Here is a 23249-nt window from a genome sequence, read left to right as displayed (position 1 = left end):
TAGAAGAAACCAAAAGCCCAAGGCTGAGAATGACAGGGAAAACGTGTCATTTGAAATAAGCCGCAGTTTCCATCCTCCACAACCTGACACACGACAAGTTTCCCTACGTTTGACCATACCCGTATACAAACCTTCTTCTGGCATATTGCCCCCCTCTGGTACTGTCGTCTTCATCAGCCCAGTCCAAGCCCGTCACGATGGTCGACATTGTACCGGTCTCGTCGTATCCATCCCACATCTCCCTTCTCCCCTCGATCCAACAGTGCAACCTAACGAACCTGCCTGAAAACTACTTCCTCAAATACTACCTCTACCACGCGCTCACCTGGCCACAGCTCTCCTTTGTCGCCGTCGTGCGCGGCTCCGGGTCGAAACCGCCGCGCTACCCGAAAGTCGTGGGATATGTACTTGCAAAGATGGAGGAGGACCCCCCGGACGGGGTCCAGCACGGGCACATTACCAGTCTGTCGGTGATGCGGACACACCGACGACTGGGTATCGCGGAGAAGTTGATGAGGATGAGCCAGCGGGCCATGGCCGAGGTGTTCAACGCCAACTACGTCAGCCTGCACGTGCGCATGTCCAACACCGCGGCCCTGCACCTGTACCGCGACACTCTCGGGTTCGAGGTGGAAAAGGTCGAGAGCAAGTACTACGCCGACGGAGAGGACGCCTTCGCCATGCGCATGGATCTCAAGAGTATGCAGATCAAGAGTCTGCCGGAGGAGGACGAGGACGAGGGCGACGGAGTGGGTTCACTGGGCAAGAAGGGTGAGGAGGGTGAGACGGTCAATGGCGAGAACGGCAAGAAGGAGAAGATGGTCAAGGTGAAAGTCGGGCGCGGGCTGGGCGTGGGAGATCTGGTGGAAAGGAACGAAGGCTCGACGAACGCACAGTATTGATCGAGGCCACCAATCCGACTCAATCGCCCACGTCCACCTCAATCTGGGATTCGACGTGCAGCGACATCTGCTCTCTCTCAGATTGCGGGTCTTGTCAATCAACTGTCCGTCTGCTGCTATGGTCCTAGCAATGAGACCCGGTGACTGTCATCCGGCGCAGACAGCGTACCCTATCGAATGAACCGAAAAGTCTTTTGAGAAGCTCTGTTAGCTTTCTAGGTGGGAACATTCAGAGATAAACCTAGAGAAATCTGAGCAACGTTTCGAGCATGTCTGTTGTTCATGAATCATGAGGATCAGGGATCCTCCCTCTAAACTATTTACAGGACCATCGATGGCAGGGACGTGAAAACGTTCGACCTTGGCCACACCGGGTCATCTTGTGGCAATGTACAGATTGAAGGGATGTTGACACATCGAGCCCTCCTCTCCAATCAACAACCCCAGGGTTGCGTCGACCTCTGTCAACTGCCTGTTAGAGCAGCCTGATAGTTTCTCAGGCCTTTCTTAGCCTTCTGGTCGTCCAGACGCTGCTCGTGATCCCCTCTTGTGACTGTAGCAGACGCCTCGAGTTCGCCTCCCATCTCACTCTCGCCGTCCATATCATCCGTTGATTCGGCGTCTTTCCCATCGTCACTACTTTCAGTGTCTTTCGAATTTCTCCGCATCTCGTTTTGCTCTCTCAGAATCCTTTCCTGCTCGCTCATGGCCTGAAGAGTCCGCAGCGTTTGGGTCAATCCACTAATCAATAATTCGGCCTGGGATGCGCCGCTCTGGTGCCTGCGATGTCGTCCCCCACGGGAGACATACCGGCGGGAGTCACAGCTGGCGCACGCACATCCGGTGCTGCTGCCATAACTGCTTTTGCTGCTGGCGTAGCTGTCGGAGGCTGAACTATATTCCGACCCAGTATCCATGGGTCGAACTTGGGGTCGCGTAGTGGTTGGCGGTGTAGTGAGAGGGATGTCAGAGCGCTTGCTTCGACATATCCGCATTTTCTGAAGTTTGGATTCTTGCTTGCGTTTCTAGTTCTCGATGTCTCTTTCGTTGTATGTTCTCCTGTCGGTTATGCTGTATTGTGTACGGGGTTTGTCTTTGGTGAGAAAGAGTGACAGAAGAGAGTGACTTCGGTTGAGGAAGTGTCAGTAATTTACAAATCTCTGTTTGTCACTGCTCTCCCATACGTTGAAGTCAAGCCATGGACGAAGGTTGCGATATATACATACCCTCTTGCTAAGCAGGGGTAGGGCACTTTAAGCTTCGCTTTCGGCGAATGACCGCGCGAGGACAAGTGACATACTGCGAAGGAGAAGAATTGTTCCGGCGCGGATGCAATCTGAGGCCAGAGTCTCCGACGATGCGTACCGAAAGAAACTTGCCTCGCCTCTCCAGTTTTATCTCCGCCAGGCAGGCAGACAGTCCACTACATCGTGCTTAGCGAAAGACTGCATGTCGATCGCTGCTCAAGGTGAGATCACGGCAAGACCCGCCTGCGGATAGCAGCGAGTGGCACTCGTCTATCGGCGTTGCAGACAACCCGCCCATACCCGCGGGTGTCCGATGGGGGACTGCAACAACCCGTTGTCGAACCATGGGGGATATTTTTCTCAGAGACCGGTAATCATCTTCCAATAATTATCTTGTCTTCTATTTTCATTGTCAAGGCGAGAAACAACAGGCGAATGGGTGTGACGGGACAGCTCTGGTTTTCGTGGCCGGGACAATACCTCGTACTCGTGCTCGTACGGCCGAGAGATTTTTGTGGTTGAGCGGCTTTCTGCTTATTCGGCCGTTTGTAATTGTCGGATCGGAGCCGTGTGCATTTGGCGAGCCGTCAAGAGATGTCATGGTCGTTAGCTTTGTTTGGAACCGCTTAGAAGGGTCATCACTGCGTGCCTTGGATCTTTAACACAACATAGGAGCACCCTCCACCTGTCACTGCGCGTTTTGCATTGTTCTTCTCAACGTGCTCAGCGCCGCCATTCACTGGGCTTTGGCTTCCGCAAGCGACTGGAGGCATGGAAAGGTTCTGACGACGGCGGCTGGGACGACGAAGCGTCATGGCGAGACTGATGAGATGACTCATCTTGTTGCTGAGGTCATTTGCATTGTAAGCCGATCGGCGTTGTATCAGAAGAAGATGGTGAACGAAAGAAGCTGGACGAGATCGTGTGCAAGGAACAATGATATTCCGATCCCAAATTGCAGAATCCGAGTCATTAACAAAGAACAGCCTCTTCTTTACGTCGTCTCTTCTCGTCCTTTGCCCCTTCTTTTTTTATGAGAACATGTTTCTTTGTACTAATCTCCGTTAGGAACATCCCATCTCACAGGCAAGGAGGCTAATATTGAGGAATGTACCGATACCGTGGCTATAGAGGTAGTTTGGATCCGATGCGAACAACAATCGACCAATATATAACGTCGACTTATGGTGCTGTGCCTGCAGCTATGCTAACCTGTCGAGCTTGCGACCCATTGGAGCGTAGAGAACACCCACAGCTCCGGTTTCCTCTTGATATACCCATCAGCGGCAAAGGAGATGCCTCATCAGCGGAACAGTTGATGAGCCCTCAGACCCCGAGATGAAGTCAGTCGCGCTGGAAACAAGAGGTACCCATAGCGATATCCTCCTCAAGCCTCGAATCGAGAAATGCAGTGTAAGGATTTACAATGTGAGAGACACTCGAGAACGCTAGAACAGTCGCTGTGGGCCAATATCGTACCCCACGCTACCCTGACAACCTGTGTGTCTCTGGTTATATCGCTTGGTTGGGGAGGAAGAAAGGACAAGACGAGGACATGGACCGGGAAGATACCAAGCCCTCGCTGCTTAAGCCTCCACTCTCGTGCTGGAGTTATGCCGGGTCTATCGTAAAGGGCCCATCACTCGGAATCCAGTAACAAAGAAAGCAAATAAGGTACGCAGTGGACAATAAAACCAAATAGCTTAAACCTTACAGAGAAGTTACAGTACAGTGCGAATAGCACGGTACAGCAGATCTAATTGAACTCCGAGAAGGCGGCTATTTATATCGCGCAAGGGCCTATGCACAGTACCTACCCACCTACGCAAAAGAATTCCATCTCATCTTCCTGCATGTCCTCATCACAATAGTACGTGCACAGACAACCACCAGGATGGATGCCCAGAAACCGCATTGCTAATTAGCGTGGGACGAGCAACTCTTGACTGGTGCTGCTGGTGCTTGCGCAAACCCGTGTTCGCTTTCTTGAGGGGTTAGCGCCGTACAGCCTCGCCGCAGCTCTGTGACAATTGCCAGTCCACGTCGAACGGGCGGTCGCAGCGTGCCACAAGAGTGGGATGTGGCCTCGACCGAGCCGTGCTAATGTCTAGTCTTGTTCGCATCTTCGCTTCGATTCCTCACCGATGATCGCGTGTGACGACCAAGATGGAGAGAAAGATGGGTTGAAGGGCATGGGGAGGCGAATGGGGAACCCAATCAGAGGGATGGAATGCTGGAGAGAGGGAGGGCGAGTGGCTTCCCAGCCCGCCACGTCAATGGAACCTGTAGGCGCCGTAGGAGGGGAGCTTCTGGCCTCAGAGGACAACCTCAATCCCTCCCTTGACAAAACTTGTTGGACAGCCGCACCCTTCTCCCAACCCGCTGTCCTCCCTTCTCACCTCTCTTTTTCTGCCCTATTCCTTCAATCCTTGCCGGTTGGCTACAGAAAACCACACGAGGCAGAGCGCGACCCTGTGAACAGCATCGCATAGCATATCACAGCATTGCATAGCATAGCATAGTTACCGAAATCCCGTCCTCCTCTCCTCCACCCTATCGCCACCCCCGAGCAGAGCCCAAAGAATGGAGCAGGCAGGCTTGGTTCTGGGCAACATTGCCATGTCCAGTTTTTTGACCACGTGTCTGGATGGGTGCAACTACGTGACGCTGGATGCCCAACATGGAGGAGAATTCAACATGGCCTTCACGAAGCTCCTCCTCCTGAGAGGCTGGCTCACTGCGGTGGGGTCGACGGTTCGCGGGACTTCTTCGGCCAACCATCCGCCAGCGATGCAAGCACAGTTGGAATACCAGAAGCAGGTGGTCAGAGTCAGCGTCGAGAGCTTGAGGCGGCTGCTGCAGCACTCGAAGAAGTACCATGAGAAGTCCGGGCTCAAAATCAGGGCGGACAGGTCTGAAGGAGTGGTGCATGTAGGTGAGATGGCGGCGATCGAGCCAGCGTTCTATGAGACAGAGGGCGCAGTCCCAGAGCAAGATCCCTATTCAGATTCTCCTCACTTATCCTCGTTCACCAAGACGGCCCCGGGTCAAGCCCAGACGCTGGAACATCATCGCAATGTCGAAGCCCACATTGCGGACCTCGACAACTTTGTGAACAGACTCGACTATCTGCTTCAATATCTCGGGCTGGTCGACGACGACGCGATGCAGGTCGAGCTGGTAGAGCGAGCGATGGAGGCCATCCCTGAGCCAGCCAGCATTCGGTTGTTGCTTCAAGCTTCCGGGTCCGACTCCCACGTCCCCGAAGGCATCTTCCCCACCGCTGCAGCTGCTGGTGCCGCCAACTTCGCGGCCACGGGCCTTGCCGAACCGACCAAGTTAGCAAGTCATCAGTACATTCGAAATCTCATCAAGGAGCAAGCAATGACCGTCATGGGGGACGTGGGACACGTCAACGGCAGCGCCAGGAGTTTTTACCAGGAGAACGAGATGAGTGGAAGATCGCAAGCCGTCCTGGGCAACGTTGACGGCGCCTTTGGAGTGGGTTTCTTTGGCAGGACCCAGACCGACAAATCTTAGATAACGCAGCTAACGACCGAACGAGCTAACTATGTTACCTATAGAGCGAGGGTTGAATAGTGTGAGCATTGGAAAGAAATAAAGGGGGAGGGTCATTATTATGATGGAAACCACAGAACGAGGGTACACACACAGAGAAACTTACTACTACCAGGATTATAAGCACAATCAATCTTCTTTCTTTCTCTTTGCGTTTGATGTTCTGTGATCTCAAAAATGACGCCCCATAGTCTGAATAACCTGCTGAAATGCGCCCAATGAACCTAGCTAGCCAGGAAATATGCAACGATGATACCATCCGTGCCATGCCCACGTCTCGTGATTCTTGACCCCTTTTGTTGTAGTCAAACAGATGCATGCCAGATAAGCACACGTTCATCTCGCATCAAAACATGTCATGTCATGTCACGTCACCCCTTTTCACCTTTTCCTCGGGCTGGCTGTGCCTGCGCTGGCCCCATCGTCGTCGAGCTCGTCCTCCTCCTCGATCAAAGCCGGTGTACGTCTTTCGTTCCGTCTCTTTGGTCGTCTCCTCCGCGCACTCGAGATGTTGCTGGCTGAATCGTCCGGCTCGATCTCTCCTAGCCCATCCCACTCCCCGAGCCCGTCGTCAGTCTCGGCGTCCCATCGCGCTGCCGTCCCGTTTTCTCCATTGGGCAGGGTCCCGCCCGCCGGAGTATCCATGCGGACCTCGATTCCGCCACCCATCACGCCGCGTCGGCGCTGGGCGGCTGCTGCTAGGCCCGCGGAGCGCTCTCGTAGGGCTCGACGAACGTTTTCCGCCTTGTTGTGCAGGATCTCAAAGGCATCTTCGAGGGCTTCCATTCCGGCATAGATGTCACGTTCGATCTCGGCCAGGGTCGCAAGCTCGGTCTCTTCATCGAAAGCAATGGGTGCTCCGTACTGGGCATTGGGAACGCCATTTGTGTGCGCGTAAGGTTGGGAGTAGCTAGTCTGGCGAGAACCGTACCCATTACCATTAGTTTGAGGCCCATAGCCAGGCGTAGCGCCTCGGGTCGGGGGCCGATAGGGCGTCGGTCCTCTTGATGGGATGTGCTCCGGTATGGGAACGTCCTCTGCTCCGCTCCTAAGAAACCCATCAAAGCGGCCAGAGATCAGGATGTCCCATTCGTCGTTGGAAATCGCGGCCAAGGTGGCCAGTGCGTTGTGCATTGAACGATTATTGAGTAAGAACAGTGCAGCCTCGCAATCTCTAGGCGCGGTTGCTAATCGGTATAACCTTTGTATCGCTTGCGAGGCAACAGCGATGTATGGAGGCTGAACTCGGGGAGCGGGCGTTGGAGTTGGCGTCGGGTGAGGCGGACGGGGTTCGCCATTTTGCTTCTCCAGTTCGGGGGTCGGTGCTCGTCTAGGAGGTTCAATCGGCCGATCCACGATACCGAGCAGATCTTTGAAGATAGGCCTTTGACCAGCGGGAAGGTGTGTCAAGATGGCAAAGGTTAAGGTCTCCTCGTCGACCTCTTCAGGTGGCGAACTAGGGTCGTCACTCTGTCGACTAAGCCACTTGTCCACGCTCTGCTTCGTCTTGCGAGACTGTCGGATGTAGTGTTCTCTGTACTCTTCCGGTACATCAATGTCGAGTTTCTGCATGGGCACGCGGAATTCTAGAGAGATCCCCAATCCCACCGGTGACTGCGTGAAGGCGAATGGTGGCCAACTGGGGAGATCTTTTCGCCCGGACACCAGCTCCAGGACTTCGCCCCAACTGACACCTCTCACGTCCTCAGCATGATCGTATTCGCACATCGGACATTGACAGGCTTCCGAGGAGATATCCCGCGCAAAAACAGCCTCAAGTCGATCCAGAAGTCGGCGTGCCACTGAGCGGTATCCAGTGGCTACGGCTAATGAACCGTTCTTCGACATGACTTTTTCGTAGTCATCAAGCAGCGCAACATAAGGTTCGAATAGATTTGCAACCAAAATAGAGTGTTGATTCGGCGGCTGAGCTTGTTGCACCGCCATGGGTTTTCCCGCCAGTAGCAAATTCTTCGTTACCGACTGGTTTAGTCCACCATATTGCAGCAGGTAGTCGACCTTGGGTACAGAGACGGGGATGGGCGCGGGAGGCGGTGGCGGAGGTCCGGGGGTTTGTGAGACACCCGCAGGGGTCCCCGTTACGACTGAGGCATTGTCCTCTATGTAGACTTCCATTGGTGTAACTCCCCTTGACTGGGGGATGACAACTGTTGGGCCATCGGTATACACGGTGGTGGGAGGGATTTTTGACCCTGGCCGCTGAATGGTAGGTTGTTCTGGGGCTATCGAAGTCGCTTCGGAACTAATGTTCGTGCCAGTTTCGGTTGCACTGTTGGTAGTTGTGGGAGAAGCAGTCCGGGTGGGTTGGCTGACTGATCTCTGAGAAATTGGCATTGTTGAGGCTGGGGTTACCGATTTCAATGGCGTGGTTGGTGTATCGCGCGGTTTCCGGGTCGGAGAACAGTCTGTGCCCAGCTCAGAGGAAGTACGCAGGTGGCCCTTGGATCCTCTTGTTTTTGGTATGAGGCGTGCCTTGGCTGTAGTCTTCACATCTCCCTCCGTCTGAGAACCCATCTCTTCTTCCTGAATGGTGTTGACCGACACGGGCCTTCCGACATTGGCTTTCCATTTCGCCGTGCCCGAGTTCCTGTCGGTGAGCGGCGGACTGGGCGGCGCCTCATGCGCGGACGTAGAATGCCTCGAGGGTGGTTTGTCTTTGGAAATATTCAGATCGGTCGCAGGGGGAGTGAGGACGTTGAGGACGGGGTGACTTCCCAGTCCGACGGCTTCACGGCTATGTTCTCTGGAGAACGAAGGATAGGGCAGGCTGGACTTGGAGTCCGATTTGATGGGAACATCTTCGACCTTTCCAGGCATGGAGGACCGTCTCTTTTCATTGACCGGTGAGATGGATGTTCTTGAGGATGTCTTTTCGCGGACAGAGGCTTTGCGATGCGATCGATGTCTTTCCTTGTCCTTGTCTCTGTCTCTGTCCCTGTCCTTATCTCTATCCCGGTCTCGGTCACGGTCACGGTCTTTTTCCCGATCTCTCTCTCGGTCTCGATGATCTCGTTCTTTTCTGTCCTTTTCTGATCGTGACGACTCCTTTTTCTCGCGCCGCCGCTCGGTGCTATTATCTCGAACTTTGGAAGGCATGATAGTGAACGGGCGGTCGCATGATGCGGCCGCACTTTGTTGTACTTCAAGGCGCTTAGGCCGCAGGTACCATTTGTGCCCAAAGGCGACTTATTGTGGACTTGGTCGGGGGCGCTTAAGCGGGCGGGGAGAAGACCCTGTCACCACAAAGGACGGGAGGATGGTTTGGCCAGGATGTTCGAAGATATCGGTCGAAGGAGAGAGACAGGTTGTGAAAGGGTACTGAGCTTTATGGAGGCAAGGGTCAAGGGTTGAGTGTCGTGTCACTCTGTGGTTTGGTTCTTGCAAGAAATGAGGCCCCCGTCTGCGATGATGTCGTTGGTTGTCGTGGCGCAGTAGGTCGAATTGCTGGTGGCGGGAAAATGGCAAGGCTGGTTGATTGGATCCTTTCCAGGCGCCCTCCTCATTTTCCATTTTCCCATTTTCCCACGGGGATGCACCAGCCAAAACAGATCAGCAATAATTCTATTCTGGATAATAGATCTTTTACAGGCGCTTGTTTGCTTTCAAGATGCAATCGATCCATGTGTACCTCGTATCCCACTGAATATCCCTGTCCAAATGCAAAATGCGCAAACTCAAGGACCCACGATTCCTCACAACCTACCCTCAGCGCCTCACCAAACATACCCCATCGCACCTGAGCGCAGACCTGATTTTATCTATCATGCTCGTCATTCTCGTTCTCATCTGAAAGTCATTCTATTTACATTCAAAACTAGGAGTGCGCCGCCGCATATGGCCGCAGCACCGACCATACCAGTTCTCGCCGGTACTGCAGCTCCAGAACTACTGCTTGATGTTGCTGTTGCACCTGTGGCGGATTGACTAGCCATCGTGGTAGTTGGCACCGCCACTCCCGAAGTGAAAGGGATGTTGCTGGCAGAGCTAGCACCACTGAATGCAGGCGAGCCAGATGTCTGGGATGGGTTGGGCATCGCGGTGGTGTTGTTGGGGTTCAGCACATTGTCAATGACGTGAACCACACCATTAGCGACGAGGACATCGGGCACAACCACTCGTGCACTATTCACAAAGACCTCTCCGTTTTCGATGGTGACAGTTAGGTTGTTGCCCTGAGCGGTTTGCACCTTGCCATTCTGCAACAGGGTGCTGTACCCGACCACGCCTTGAACCAGATGATACTGGAGGATCGAGGACAAGTCTTGCGTGGTCAGACTTGGGAGAGCAGACCCAATCGCCTCGAATGCTTCGTTGTTGGGTACGAACAAGGTAATATCAGATAGGATGTCGACCGCTGTCGTCAGGTTTGCATTGGTGAGAGCACCCACAGCAGCAGAGAGGTTGAGTTGAATTGCTGTATCCGATATATTTTGCGGGACAGTCAAGACGCTGTCAAGAATGTGTACCACGCCACCACTGAAGGTGACAGGGCCGCTGCTAACACTGGCATTATTGAGCAACCCCGAGGTGAAGGAAGCTTTGTTCTTTTTGGAAGTTGCTCCCACCACTTGACCGCCAGTTACGTTGGTAAATTGAGGCGAGTGTAGAAGAGTTGGGATGAACAGCTTGTCGCTAAAGTCTGTATACGTCCCGTTCAACACGTGGTAAGTCAACAGCGCTTCAATCGCCGAAGTGTCGTTCTGAACCAGCGCAACTCCTGCGGAGGAGTTGAACAGCTTCGCAAAAGCATCGTTGTTGGGTGCAAGAAGAGTGATGTTCTGCAGTGATGCCAACGTCGTCGTAAGGTCCGGAAACAGTTCCAGGTAGGCGGTAAGGTTGGACAACTCGGGTGTGTTTGCGAGTATTGTGGTCAAGTCCTGTGCAACAGCCACGCCAAAAAAGGCCCCTACGGTCAACGTCCTGAACCACGTCATTGGATATCTTTGTGATGGTGAGTACAGGCTCGAGAAGAGCAGAAGACCAACTTGACGACGATGACGAGGCTAGGATGGGTTCAAGGGGTTTGGAGGTATCAAACTTTAGAGTAGCAGTGCAGATGAAGAGGTATTTGACAACGACACAGGCCGTCGTTGCTTTCTCGACAAACGGCACACAGGTATGTCACTGACGCCGGGTACTACCTGATCCGGTTTCTCGGTCGTGGCACAAGTCAAGTGCCGGGGGATGGTGCAACTCGAGGAGCGACACACTAATCAATCGCTACGCAGCAAGCGGCTACTTGGGACGACGGGCACAGTCAGATATCGAACCGCGCAGCCAGTCCCTGAAGACGAGAAACAGGGACTAGTAAGAAGTGAGGATGGTATAGGTATAGGTGCCACGTAGGTAAAAGCATCGTGTTCAGGATCCGAGAATGGAAATGGAATTCTGAAACACACAAACAGGGGCCTGTGCGACAGCCGCGAGACGGAAGACGGAAAGACAGAGGATCCTTCTGAGGTCGTGTAAGAGAACCAGGTCTACGGAAGCAGGGCGTGCCGCACGCAAGTCTTGTAGTGCTGGATCTAGAATTCAGAATCTATCCATCCGAAGAAGCTGCTGCCTGTATAGAAATGGTGAAGAGAACAATATAGACGAGAGTTCGACCATCTGCAACATTCGCAGTTTGTGGCCGGTGAAAGAAAGTCAACTTCAAATGGCGATATCGTCGCCCGCCCTCCAGTGCCTCTTGATGGCCTTGTAGGTTCCAAACCAGTTTGGCATTCCTGGGGAGGTGATCAGAATACGGGGCGCAGAGAGAAGCACAGCATCAGTGGCTTCTGCGAGTAACGAATAGCTATGTAGGCTGAAGGGTGAACAAGGAAAAGCAGCCTTATTCAATCACCGCATCACCCTTTCGTTTGACCAGGCCATGCGCCCAAGCCCCCGCCTCCCAGCTCGAATGCTTTGGCGGCTTTCAAGACTCCAATATCATCCCATCTCTTGCCAATCACCTGCATACCAACAGGGAGCATCCCGCTCCCGTTCCGCGCAGGAGCCCAACCACAAGGCACGTTCAATGCAGGATGGCCTGTGACATTGAACGGACATGTGTGGTTGGTTGATCCAACTGCTAGTTTGATCTTGTCCATGACGCTGCTGCCACCTTCAGCCTCTGGGCGCAAATCAGGATGTGGAGGAGCAACCGCTGGCGTCGTAGGGGTGATAAGGACATCAAATTCTTCCAGCGCCTTGTCGTAAGCTGCTCTTAATTGCAAGACATGGCGATGTGCCTTCGCCTGGACTTCTGGACCAAATTTTTCTTTCAGAAACGTCTCGCAGAAGATGATATTTATGACTGCAGGGTTGGCCACGGTCAATAGATCGTACATTTCTTGGTCTGGGGGCCATCTCAGGGACAGATGCGGAATATTATGGCTGAGTACATCAGGTATGCGGCCACCAATGGCCAGTCCAGCGAGGTGCGCTCTGGTTGCTGCGGTCCAGATGGCGGGACCGAGCAGATGCATCGGGACTGAAACTTCGGAAACTGTCGCCCCGCTCGCTTTGAAGTGTTCCAATGCGGCGGAACGCACGATCTCTGCGACTTTTGACTGTGTGCCTGGAGCACTGAGTGACTCCATGATGATGCCGACTTTGAGGCCTTTGCCCGGGTGCTCTTCAGAAGCGAGTTGCTTTGCGTAATCAGCAACATGCTGCCGGAGTGGCGATTCAGGCGTCATGCGTGTATCAAGCCCATCATAGCCGGCAACCACCGTAAGTAGGATGGCTATATCCTCCAATTTTCTCGCCATCGGGCCTGTATAGTCGATCATTGGATGGAGTCCAGCGATACCAGTATACGGGACAAGGCCATGCGTAGGCTTGAGACCATAGACGCCGCAGTACGCAGACGGAAGGCGGATGCTCCCTGCTTGATCGCCACCCATCGCCATATCAATATCTTCCCCAGCTTCCTCTAGACCGGGGACTCCAGCTGCCCGAGCGTTCCCCAGCGCGAGGAGACATGCCCCTCCGCTTGTACTCCCGCCGGTATTATGGTCGTGGAGCCAAGGGTTATGGACCGGCCCATTCGCTGAAGTGTATGACATCGGCGTCAGAGAATAGTTTTCACACGTTGATGTGCCTGCTATAGTGGCCCCAGCCTCCAGCAATCTCTTTGTTATTGTTGCGTCGATCTTAGCGATGGGATATTTCCCATCCTTGGATACAAGTTGAGGGAAAGTTCCACAAGTATGTGGTAGACCATAAACAGACATGTTATCTTTCATAATGACTTTGCGACCTTTGAGGACGTCCGACAGCGGTTTTTCTGCGACAATATGCGCTTGGTGACTCCATGCATTGTGACTATTATTCTTGGATTTCCAATACTCTCGTCCACCGGTCGTAGGAACAGGCTCGAGCCGAGGATCGATGTAGTCTGGCAGGCTGTCGACATTTGCAGCCGTCATGTCAGCAGATTGAAGGACAAGAAGGTATGCTTCTTCGTCTGCCTTGGACGCAATTCGGATGTTATTGCGCGCTGCGACATCGTGGAGAACATCGAGCGTAACGCTGGACCTTGAACACCGTTAGAAATATCCTTTCGGGGTGATGAGCACTAGACATACTGCTGCCCGTCTGCTAATGCCACAATAGACATCTTTTATGAATTTCGCGCTTCGAGGTATTCTCTTGAAGTCTGAGCGAAGTGTCTGTCCCGAGAGTCGTGGAGTCAAAGTACCGAGTACATAATGAATATTCAATCGAGCAACGCTCATGTCCGATTGCGAGCGTCGATCTCCTTCGATATTGTTGGTCCTTTGTATGCTCGGCAGTAACGAAACTGCGTCGTCTTCCTCGTCTAGGCAAGGCTGAGTATTCTCGTGCTGGGAGGATGCTGTCTCTCCGTAATGCTGCGCTAGCGGTGTATCCGCTAAAGCTGATCTGCCGACTCGCATGCCATCACCTGCTATAACCACAGTATGCTTCAGGATTGGGCTCCAGCAGGAACATTTTCCAACCAATTCCATTCCACCAATACTCTACCAAGGTCGACGTCGGCCAGATCAGCAAAAGTGTTGATGGTGACATCGATGTCCATTGGCTGACAGCCCGTGCACCTGTCTACCACCGTCAGATCAACACTCTTGTTGTCCTTGCGCGCCCTGATCTTCTTGCCACACAATGGGTTTGCATTTGGGTTGCTGCCAACACTGACTGCATCAAAAACAATGTGTGAGATGGCCACAATCTTGTCATTGTCATCGGACGTAAGTCCGCATGCTCCCAGACCCGGCTCATAGTAGGTTAGATCGCCAGTGTATGGACCACCATTTCCCAAAGGTAATGGCAGGTTCTGCTTGTGCTTGCGCGTCGAGAGACCTGCTGCAAGTCCAATGATAAGCGCAATGATGGCAAGGACAGCGACTAGGACAAAAATGCGAACTCTGCGCGACAGGTTCTTCCATCGGTTCAGGAGACTTTCGGTTTTATTAGGAACTCGGGGTGGCAGCGATGTGGGCACAGGTTTACGCCGAATCGTAGGTGTTGTAATTTTTTCCACCTCCCCTACTTGTATCTCTGCTGCTGCTTCACCCATGCTCGGTATCCGTCACAGGCTCGATTTCTGTAGAGGAGGATTGAAAGGCGCACGGGGTTCGAGTTCGGTAGCTAAGTCGTTCACGAAAGCGTTGTAGAGGAGCTTCTCCAGCTGCTCAGTCAGAGCTGTACAAAACTTGCCTCAGGCGCCATGTTCGCCAACGACCGGCAGAAGACAGGAAATACCACCGTCGCAGTCAGAGCGAAATTGCGCGCCAAAGGGCAGTGGAGCTGTCTCGCCTCGCTCGGCCATTTCGATTATGATTGGCTCTCTGGCATTCCCCCAGCAGATGGCGAGTAGCGATGCTTGCTGGTGTTTCTCGACAGCTCGTTGGCCTCAACTCGAGCAACAGCCACGAGGAAAATCATTCTGGAGAGAGATGATCTGCAGACTGGTTCTTGAGTGTGGGGAACATGATAGAGTGCCACAGTGCCTAAGGACTCGCAATCAGTGAGAAGTGACCAATACGAGTGGCTGGGGACGCCTCTAATTCACTCCCACGAAGGTAAATATTCGTAGAGATGTGAATGCATTATTGGGTCCACACACACTGCTGCCTGTCCTTGCTGGGTACCAGCAGTACTCGCTGTGGTATGAAAGACCTGAGCAGAGCCGCAAGATGGAAGAAGCCCTACGAGACCCTGTGTTCTCTTCTTCCAATCACTGACAATCCGGCGCTGCGCGTCACGTCGCCTGAACGATGACCGCAGCAGCGCTAATCTCCTCTGGTACGACATTGGCGTCGCCACCTCTTTATCCGCTCTCAGACGCCGAGTTACCAGTCATCCGTACCGATAACCTAGGCATAATTGCTAACGATAAACTCGAACGAGAAAAGACGCCAGTCGGGCTAACAGCAAAAACAGCCCAGAGGCGTAGAGGCGCTGGTGCACGTCGCAGGGTCACCTATGTCTCCAGGCACTTCGTGAAGGAGCCCCGCAAAGATGAGCAGCGGGAGGACAATTCCATGGAGACAGACAAGATCACGAAGAAGGGCTTCGACAGTGCATTAAGTGCAGACTCTGAGGATGTTTCAATCATTGCCACGCCACCAAAAACACCTGCCAAAAGCCGAGTATATTATGGACTCAACGTGGATGAGCTCTCCTCGGACTCAAGTCTCACAGACGTACCCGATGATATTGGACCGGACCCATTCTCTCCAGAGCCTAAGTCCTCTTTGGCCGGTCCTGGAGCCAGACAGCTGAAGACCAAGACCAACGCCAACAAGTCCCGGAGGTCAACAACGTCGCCCTACTTCCCGCAGGCGAACAAACATCGACCTACATTCCTAGCGACACTACCGTTCCCGCCTCTTTCCCACGACAAATTCGGCTTGATGCAAGAAAGATTGGCTCATGATCCATTTCGTCTTCTTATCGCCACCATCTTCTTGAATAAAACGCCTGGGGAGCGTGCAATGCCCGTCTTCTATCAACTCATGTCACAATACCCTACACCGACCGACCTTGCCAACGCCGAAGTTAGCGACATTACCTCGATCATCTATGAGCTAGGTTTCCAGAACCAACGAGCGAGAAAATGTGTAGCCATGGCAAAGGTCTGGCTCGAAAGCCCACCTTCACGCGGAAAGCGGTATAGAAAGCACAATTATCCGTTGAAGGGTGACGGACGAGATGTCAAGCAAGATGAAGTTGTCGACGACGAAGATCAGCGCGTGGCATGGGAGATTTCTCATCTGCCTGGACTCGGACCATACTCTCATGACAGTTGGCGCATGTTTTGCCGGGATCGGCTGAGAGGTGTTGCCAAGAGTTGGAATGGTGAGGGAGCGGATGACCCAGGAACATTCGAACCAGAGTGGAAGAGGGTGGTTCCATTGGATAAGGAACTGCGCGCATATCTCACGTGGATGTGGTTGAAGGAAGGCTGGGTTTGGAATAAAGAGACCGGCAAGCGAACAAAGGCAAGTCCTGAACTTTTGTCGATGGCAAAAGGAGGCGGGATCGTGGTAGAAGAGAGGGACTCTGCTCATCTGGTTATCAAGAGCGTCCAGGATGAAAATGTCGATGTCCTGAAAGAGAAGAGACAAGTAGAACGCACTGCGGGAGAATGCTTGCCTGTTAACCCAAGTGGCGAGAGCTGAGATTGAAGAAATCGCGTCCTCCAGGGATCTGTCCAGCACAGGTGTATCGATCCCAAGTCCCGGGTTCTATTGGGACTCATATTTCGCGACAGAAGAAGAGCGATCAACACTCATCCGGCACGTGTGCAAGTCCTTCAGTCCCGTGTCCGAGACTCAAAAGTCCCAGAAGCTTGGCCCGTGTTACTCTATGATATGTATGACACTTTTGCAAGGGGGCTTTTGAGAGCAAAAGTATAAAGTGACAAGACAATCACTCCGCTTACCTTGTGCCTTGTAGAGCCATCGGCGGCAGAGCGCAGAGTACAAAGCGCAGAGTATGTACCCCGCATTGCGTTGTGACCTATCTGTAGGGGGCATGACTCAAGCCTGGATGTGACGGATACTATTAGTCCAGGCGGCTTGTACTCGGTATTGCCATGGACTGTGCCGTCCTAGAAGGCAACCAATCCGCAACCCGTGGTGGCTTAATAGTGGATGCCTTTCCTGTCGCGAAAAGGACTGCAAGGCTGAGTGAGGACGAGGGACTCAACTCGCTGGCCTGTCAAGGACCACATGTCACAAAAGTCCCCAGTCCCAGCAAGAAGCTGTTTGATGAATGAAACCTGCCACAATTATATAAGGCGTAGGCAGCCCCTCGATGTGCGACATCCGTGCTCTACCATTTTTCATCGCATAGAATCCAGAATCATCACACTACATGCTAAGTTCCTTCAATATGTTCTCCACCCGTCGCCCAGTTCGGCCAAATCACTTCCATGACTTGACCGATTTTATCGAAAGCACTGATACAAGCAGTGCTGGCGGAGAGTTGAGAACGACTTGGGCAAGTGGCCATGAAGAGAGACTCACTCCTGGAACCATAATCCATATCAAGGACAAACTTGCGAACAGCCGTATAAATGATACAGTGATGTTAGTGTTGCGGAGGAGCACCGACACACAATCCTCCTTGACATGCCTGTCCTTCTGCGCACACCATGGCCGCAAACTGTCAACACTCTACAATACTCACCGACTTGTTCTACCCAAGGTGCTAGACACGACACCGTCGCAGCAAGAAACTCCCGCCAGAACAAACTCCACAGATGGAGGTCCAACATTAAGGGGTGCCGAGGTTGAGTTATACATCAATGGCTTTCGGCTCAAACAAGGATTGACGTTGAACTGCGAGGAGTTATGGCACGTGGAGCGCGAAGTCGACGTTGCCGTCTTGGGCGAAGTGACCGCATCATCGTTCAAGGAGGTCGTCGCTCATGTGAAGCAGCTGTTCTGTGACTCGTTAGAACAGGCTGTGAAAGAGGTGGAAAGCCTCTTCCCAGCACCAGCTTCGTCAACTACGAAAAGCAAGACCAACACCCCAGTCAAAGCACGTAAGCACACAGGCAGTGAGAGAAAGAAAAGAACTGTATGGTGAAAGGAGGGTTTATGACGAGTCGAGCCTGTGACCCAGCTGGGGCGCTCGATTATCGATTGTCGGTAGAGATTGGCGCATATTCGTATATCGGCTCGAAGAAAGGTCAACTTAACCCACAGTTAGTTGTCCCCGAGTCCTGACGATTATGGACTGGGCGCCAGCGTTTGTGCGTGGGAATAACTTTGTGCTGGATTCTGTGATTCGGCTCTCCGATTTCTGGGCATACATGGTCTTCCTTCTCATAGAAATATTGTTGACACCTTGTTCCGTTTCCGATAGCTTCGCCAGTCTTGACCGCTACTCTGTGGGTTTTCTCGAGCAGCATCCACGCTTCTACTATAATTTTCTCTCTTTTTGTGTATCAAGTACCTTGGCATCCAAATATCTTGTCGCTGGGATGTGGCTTGTTTAGCGACACCTTCGTGGTATCAGTTATGGAGGCATGTCAGAGACCCTTGGACACCGCTCGAAGTTACTCTAAGTAATTGCTGGACCGAAGGTGGGTGGATATTTGCTCCACGTCAGATAACTGGTAACATCGGCTTCCGTGACCTCCGGCATGATATGTACAGGCCAAGTCCCAGTTATATGGTCAGCCGGCTTGACTCTGGTTGCTGTAACGGCTGCGAACCAGGGACCAACGTGACGCTTTTGTGACTGACTGGTCGAGAAGTTCCAGCTTCGCACGCCTAACGGGTTGGATGATCGAGGGATCGGGAAGGATCTGGTGCCTGGCAGGCTCTGGCACGGAGGAGCAAGCGAGGCTGACGATTGGAAGTCCACGAAATGGCCATCATCGGCTTTGCCTCGTGAACGACAGGTTCAACGGATCAAGCTCTCTTAGCCATGAGTAGTCGAGAAGTTTCAGTTTGGGGGGGAGAGGGGAGAGATCGCCAACTTGGCTATTTGTCGACGTAGTGGTGAAAAGGCTAATAAGTGAATTGCATACGTATGTGCGAGTTGCAGAAAGGACCCTGAGTTTCCCTGCGCCCCAAGGCCCAGAGATAGCGTTGGAAGGGCTGCCCCTCGCACCTTACGCTGTGAGAAAAACTTATGGCATCATAACCAAGACCGCAGCTGGCGCATGCCACCAACTTGATCAGACCGACACAACCTGCGCCAGACACAAGTCACCTTTGTCAACTATCCAAACCTGGTTTCACCTCGTCAGTTTCCTGACAGCTCGCACATCGATTTCTTGGTCTTAGCAGGCCTCTATCTGCCCGCTGCTGTCTTCATCCACCCCTCGTTTAATTCCTCCAACTTGAGGCCGCCCCAAACCCCCTCAATCCTTCTCTTTCAGCTTCCATCGACCTGTTTCAGCCTCAGTCCCTCCGCTTGATAGCACAACTCCTGTGTATGGCCATAACAGGTTCGGTATCATCGAGACTTTCCCACGATTTCTGCGCCCTTCAGTACAATCAACATGGTACACATATCACTCCCTAGAGGCCTTAGCCATCTGGGAGGATCGAAACACAAAGACAAAGATCAAAGTGCCAGTGGCTCTGCGCCCAATGGAGGTGGAAGCAGACGGCCCAGTCCTCCAGGACTTCCGAGCAACAACAACAGCACTGTTGCCCTGGTCGATCAAAAACCGCTCATCCTCAAAGTATATGTTATAAAGGTATCTGCCCTCGTGCCAGAACCGATATTGGCTGTCGCTCACCCTTCCTCAGGCCAGAAACCTAGCACCAAAAGACCGGTCTGGCACCTCCGATCCCGTACGTTACTACCCTCTTCCCTACAAGCCAGAATATCCTTTGACAGTCGTAGTATCTTGTGGTCACCCTCGGCAGTGCGAAACAGTCCACACCCTCCATTGCAAAAACTCTCAATCCTGAATGGAAGATTTGCTTCGATATGCCTTTAACCGGCGTTCCCCTACTTGAATGCATGTGCTGGGACAAAGACCGCTTTGGCAAAGACTATATGGGCGAGTTTGACATCCCAATCGAAGATATCTTCCCAAATGGACAGATACAGACCCAGCCAAAGTGGTACAGGTTGAACTCGCGGAGACCTTCAGGGAAGAAACAGAGTAACGTCTCGGGAGAAGTGTACATGCAGTTCTCTCTTGTCGATTCCGCGAATCCATCCGCAAGCCCAGACGAGATCCGGAAAAAGTTCCAAGCCTATTTGGGAGCAGAAGAGGAGGACGACGAACTATCCCGTGTCTCCTCCAATCTTGATGACCTTGCAGGAGACGAAGATTTTGACGATCTTGACGAGGATCAGGAGGAATCTGTTACAGAGACCGAGTCTACACAGAAACCAGAAACTGCTGACAAGAAAGCAAAGAAGAGAAGACTCGCACGTCTTCGTCGCCGATCGATTGCAGCAAGAGCTTACAACTTCCTTTCGGAAGACAATGATGTCAATGGCATTATTTTCTTGGAGATTGTCAAGATCAACGATTTACCACCTGAAAGAAACATGACGCGGACCTCTTTCGATATGGACCCCTTCGTTGTTACTGCATTGGGTCGCAAGGTCTTACGGACAAAGGTGGTTCGGCACAATCTGAACCCGGTATATAATGAGAAGATGGTGTTCCAGATCAAACGCCATGAGGTTGGCTACTCCTTTACATTCTCTGTGATCGATCGAGACAGCTTGTCAGGCAACGACTTTGTGGCTTCGACCTCATTCCCTCTCCAGAAAATGATCCAGGCTGCCCCTCAGGAGGATCCAGACACTGGCCTTTATGATCTTCCCGAGCCACCGGAGTATTCGCCGGCAATGCAGCAAAAGGGCAGATTTCGTATTCCCTTGTCACGAACCACATCGGCCAATAGTCTAACCAAAATGGCGAGGCCTGGGTTGAAAAAGGACGACTCCCAAATTTCGCTGTCCAGCACAAATAACAGCGGCAGTAGTGACGATACCGCTCGGGTCTCGCCGCCTACCAGTGTGCCTTCTGAAAACAACGGAAATAATCTGAAATTGCCTGGCGGAACTGAAACGCCGCTAGCCCAGCCCGCTGAAGACCCGACCATGATCCCATATGTCATCCCATTGGAGCTCAAAAACAAGGAACGATGGGAAGACAAACACAGTCCTGAGCTTCACATCCGAGGAAGATATCTGTCTTATAAGGCGCTGCGGCAACAGTTCTGGAGGGCGATGTTGAAGCAGTATGATGCGGACGACAGTAAGCGAATCAGTAAGATCGAGTTTACCACGATGCTTGACACGCTGGGATCGACTCTTAAAGAATCAACTATTGACGGCTTCTTCAAACGGTTCGCCGCCGAGAATGAAGATGTTGGGGAAGTGGACTTGACCTTTGACCAGGCCGTCATGTGTCTGGAGGAACAGCTACAGAAGAGCAGTGAAAAGAAGTCGCAGCTCGAGAGAATTAAGACCGCCGAAATATTTTCGACAGCAAAAGACATCATTCCTGCCAAGATTGGCAATAACGATGAAGTACCCAGCATCACACAAGAACCAACAGGGGCGGCGGGTGAAGAGGGGAAACTTCTGGGCAATGACCTTGCGGACGAGGGTGATGAAGAGCATGTCATCGAGATCCGGGAGTGTCCAATATGCCACCAGCCGAAGTTGAACAAGCGCACCGAAGCCGACATCATCACGCACATTGCCACTTGTGCCAGCTCGGACTGGAGGCAGGTCAATAACTTGGTGATGGGTGGTTTTGTCACCCAAAGCCAAGCCCAGCGAAAGTGGTACTCCAAAGTCATCACCAAGATCAGCTACGGGGGTTACAAGTTAGGCGCTAACAGCGCAAATATTCTTGTTCAGGACCGGATTACAGGGCAGATCAACGAAGAACGAATGTCTGTGTACGTCCGCATTGGCATCCGCTTGCTCTATAAAGGTTTGGGCGCTGGCGAGATGGAGAAGAAACGAATCAAAAAGATGCTCCGATCGTTATCAATCAAACAGGGAAAGAAGTTTGACGATCCGGCCTCGGTCGCCCAAATTCCTGGATTTATTGCCTTCCACCAACTCGACATGTCTGAAGTGCTACTGCCCACTTCTGAGTTCAAGAATTTCAATGAGTTCTTCTATCGAGCATTGAAACCCAACGCTCGGCCATGCAGTGCGCCGGATCGACCTGAAATCATCGTCTCCCCAGCAGACTGTCGCTCCGTTGTGTTCAACACGATTGATGACGCGACACGAATCTGGGTCAAAGGCCGAGATTACTCACTTGAGAAACTATTTGGCGAGGCGTATCCATTAGAAGCGAAACGATACAAAGGCGGAAGTATGGGCATCTTCAGACTTGCTCCTCAAGATTATCATCGCTTCCATATCCCGGTTGACGGTGTTTTGGGAACTCCAAAAGCCATCGAGGGTGAATACTATACGGTCAATCCCATGGCCATCAGATCGGCGTTAGACGTCTATGGCGAGAACGTTAGAGTTTTAGTGCCTATTGACTCTGTTGCGCATGGCAGAGTCATGTACGTCTGTATTGGAGCAATGATGGTTGGGTCAACGGTCATCACTCGAAAGCCGGGAGAACGAGTCAAGCGAGCTGAAGAGCTTGGATACTTCAAATTTGGCGGCAGCACAATTCTCCTTTTCTTTGAACCGGGAAAAATGGTATACGACAGAGATCTCGTCGACAACAGCCTTGGAGCTTTGGAGACATTGGTATGTTCTTCGATTCGGCTTCCAATCTACATATGTGGTACTAACTGTTGACTGCGCAGCTCCGTGCCGGTATGTCCATCGGACACTCACCGAATGTTGAGCCGTACAAGCCGGATATGAAGAAGGATGAGAGCAGCATCACAAATGAGGAAAGACAGGAAGCCAGACGACGAATCGAGGGTAGCATTGCTCCCGATATGGACAACTATGGTATCATTCCCTCCGACACAGAGTCGCGAGATGTCATGAGCTCGCTACATCCGGCCAATATCTCCTAACAATACCATGAACGATGAGATGAATGTATGAACAATCGGGATTGAACGACTGGATTGAAATCGACCTGTTTGAGTTGGACCAGACGCATACAAAGAAACGGGGCATAAGAGACATGGGATTTATCTGACTGTTAGGTTTGGGAAACGGCAAAAATTTGGCAGGGCCAACAACCCTTGTTGCTTAGGTCCCAATACATCGTGCTTGCTCTTACTATATCACGAAAGAAAGAAACTTACAATTTTCGATATCATCTATCCGCCTGTCTCAGTTTAAGTTCTCAAAGAGGTCGTTCTAGGCCTTTTGATACTGTACAGGCAGTGAGTCCTAGCGCTCCTGAAGCTCTTCAGCCTTGCCAAGCACCAAAGCCTGATTGTCTCGGATAAGCTTCCGTATCGAGTTATAGCCGAGGTTGAACCGAATTAAAATGCCACTCGAGCCGCCTTGGCCACTAATGCTTAACGCCGTGAATTGGTAACATGACGTGAACATTTTCTGGTCGTGTATCCATTCACGACTTCTATCATCACTT

General features: G+C 52.3%; 10 protein-coding genes across 10 annotated transcripts; 5 read left to right on the top strand and 5 right to left on the bottom strand.

The window, feature by feature from the left end:
• Positions 1-197: 197 nt before the first annotated feature.
• Positions 198-902, top strand: AYO21_02755 (hypothetical protein; the record flags this gene model as incomplete). Its single annotated transcript, XM_022652732.1, has 1 exon — positions 198-902. The coding sequence occupies one exon, from the start codon at positions 198-200 to the stop codon at positions 900-902; it is 705 nt and encodes a 234-aa protein (XP_022515088.1).
• Positions 903-1366: 464 nt separating this feature from the next.
• On the bottom strand, positions 1367-1897 carry AYO21_02754 (hypothetical protein; the record flags this gene model as incomplete). Its single annotated transcript, XM_022652731.1, has 1 exon — positions 1367-1897. One exon carries the CDS (start codon positions 1895-1897, stop codon positions 1367-1369), a length of 531 nt encoding a protein of 176 aa, XP_022515087.1.
• A 2835-nt stretch (positions 1898-4732) lies between these two features.
• On the top strand, positions 4733-5689 carry AYO21_02753 (hypothetical protein; the record flags this gene model as incomplete). The annotated part of the gene is made up of 1 exon (XM_022652730.1): positions 4733-5689. One exon carries the CDS (start codon positions 4733-4735, stop codon positions 5687-5689), a length of 957 nt encoding a protein of 318 aa, XP_022515086.1.
• A 420-nt stretch (positions 5690-6109) lies between these two features.
• AYO21_02752 (hypothetical protein) lies at positions 6110-8845 on the bottom strand (the record flags this gene model as incomplete). Its single annotated transcript, XM_022652729.1, has 1 exon — positions 6110-8845. One exon carries the CDS (start codon positions 8843-8845, stop codon positions 6110-6112), a length of 2736 nt encoding a protein of 911 aa, XP_022515085.1.
• A 686-nt stretch (positions 8846-9531) lies between these two features.
• AYO21_02751 (hypothetical protein) lies at positions 9532-10683 on the bottom strand (the record flags this gene model as incomplete). The annotated part of the gene is made up of 1 exon (XM_022652728.1): positions 9532-10683. The coding sequence occupies one exon, from the start codon at positions 10681-10683 to the stop codon at positions 9532-9534; it is 1152 nt and encodes a 383-aa protein (XP_022515084.1).
• Positions 10684-11598: 915 nt separating this feature from the next.
• On the bottom strand, positions 11599-13355 carry AYO21_02750 (hypothetical protein; the record flags this gene model as incomplete). The annotated part of the gene is made up of 2 exons (XM_022652727.1): positions 11599-13273; positions 13324-13355. 2 exons carry the CDS (start codon positions 13353-13355, stop codon positions 11599-11601), a joined length of 1707 nt encoding a protein of 568 aa, XP_022515083.1.
• Positions 13356-13682: 327 nt separating this feature from the next.
• Positions 13683-14294, bottom strand: AYO21_02749 (hypothetical protein; the record flags this gene model as incomplete). Its single annotated transcript, XM_022652726.1, has 1 exon — positions 13683-14294. The coding sequence occupies one exon, from the start codon at positions 14292-14294 to the stop codon at positions 13683-13685; it is 612 nt and encodes a 203-aa protein (XP_022515082.1).
• A 700-nt stretch (positions 14295-14994) lies between these two features.
• Positions 14995-16401, top strand: AYO21_02748 (hypothetical protein; the record flags this gene model as incomplete). The annotated part of the gene is made up of 1 exon (XM_022652725.1): positions 14995-16401. The coding sequence occupies one exon, from the start codon at positions 14995-14997 to the stop codon at positions 16399-16401; it is 1407 nt and encodes a 468-aa protein (XP_022515081.1).
• Positions 16402-17116: 715 nt separating this feature from the next.
• On the top strand, positions 17117-17955 carry AYO21_02747 (hypothetical protein; the record flags this gene model as incomplete). Its single annotated transcript, XM_022652724.1, has 2 exons — positions 17117-17771; positions 17819-17955. The coding sequence occupies 2 exons, from the start codon at positions 17117-17119 to the stop codon at positions 17953-17955; spliced, it is 792 nt and encodes a 263-aa protein (XP_022515080.1).
• A 1286-nt stretch (positions 17956-19241) lies between these two features.
• Positions 19242-22719, top strand: AYO21_02746 (phosphatidylserine decarboxylase; the record flags this gene model as incomplete). Its single annotated transcript, XM_022652723.1, has 4 exons — positions 19242-19442; positions 19495-19539; positions 19592-22441; positions 22501-22719. The coding sequence occupies 4 exons, from the start codon at positions 19242-19244 to the stop codon at positions 22717-22719; spliced, it is 3315 nt and encodes a 1104-aa protein (XP_022515079.1).
• Between the last annotated feature and the right edge of the window lie 530 nt (positions 22720-23249).

The sequence above is a fragment of the Fonsecaea monophora genome, assembly GCF_001642475.1.
Source record: "Fonsecaea monophora strain CBS 269.37 chromosome Unknown Scaff12, whole genome shotgun sequence".
NCBI classification, from domain to species: Eukaryota; Fungi; Ascomycota; class Eurotiomycetes; order Chaetothyriales; family Herpotrichiellaceae; genus Fonsecaea; species Fonsecaea monophora.
The sequence above is the reverse complement of the archived record's forward strand: the minus strand, read 5'-3'. Positions and strand labels throughout refer to the sequence as shown.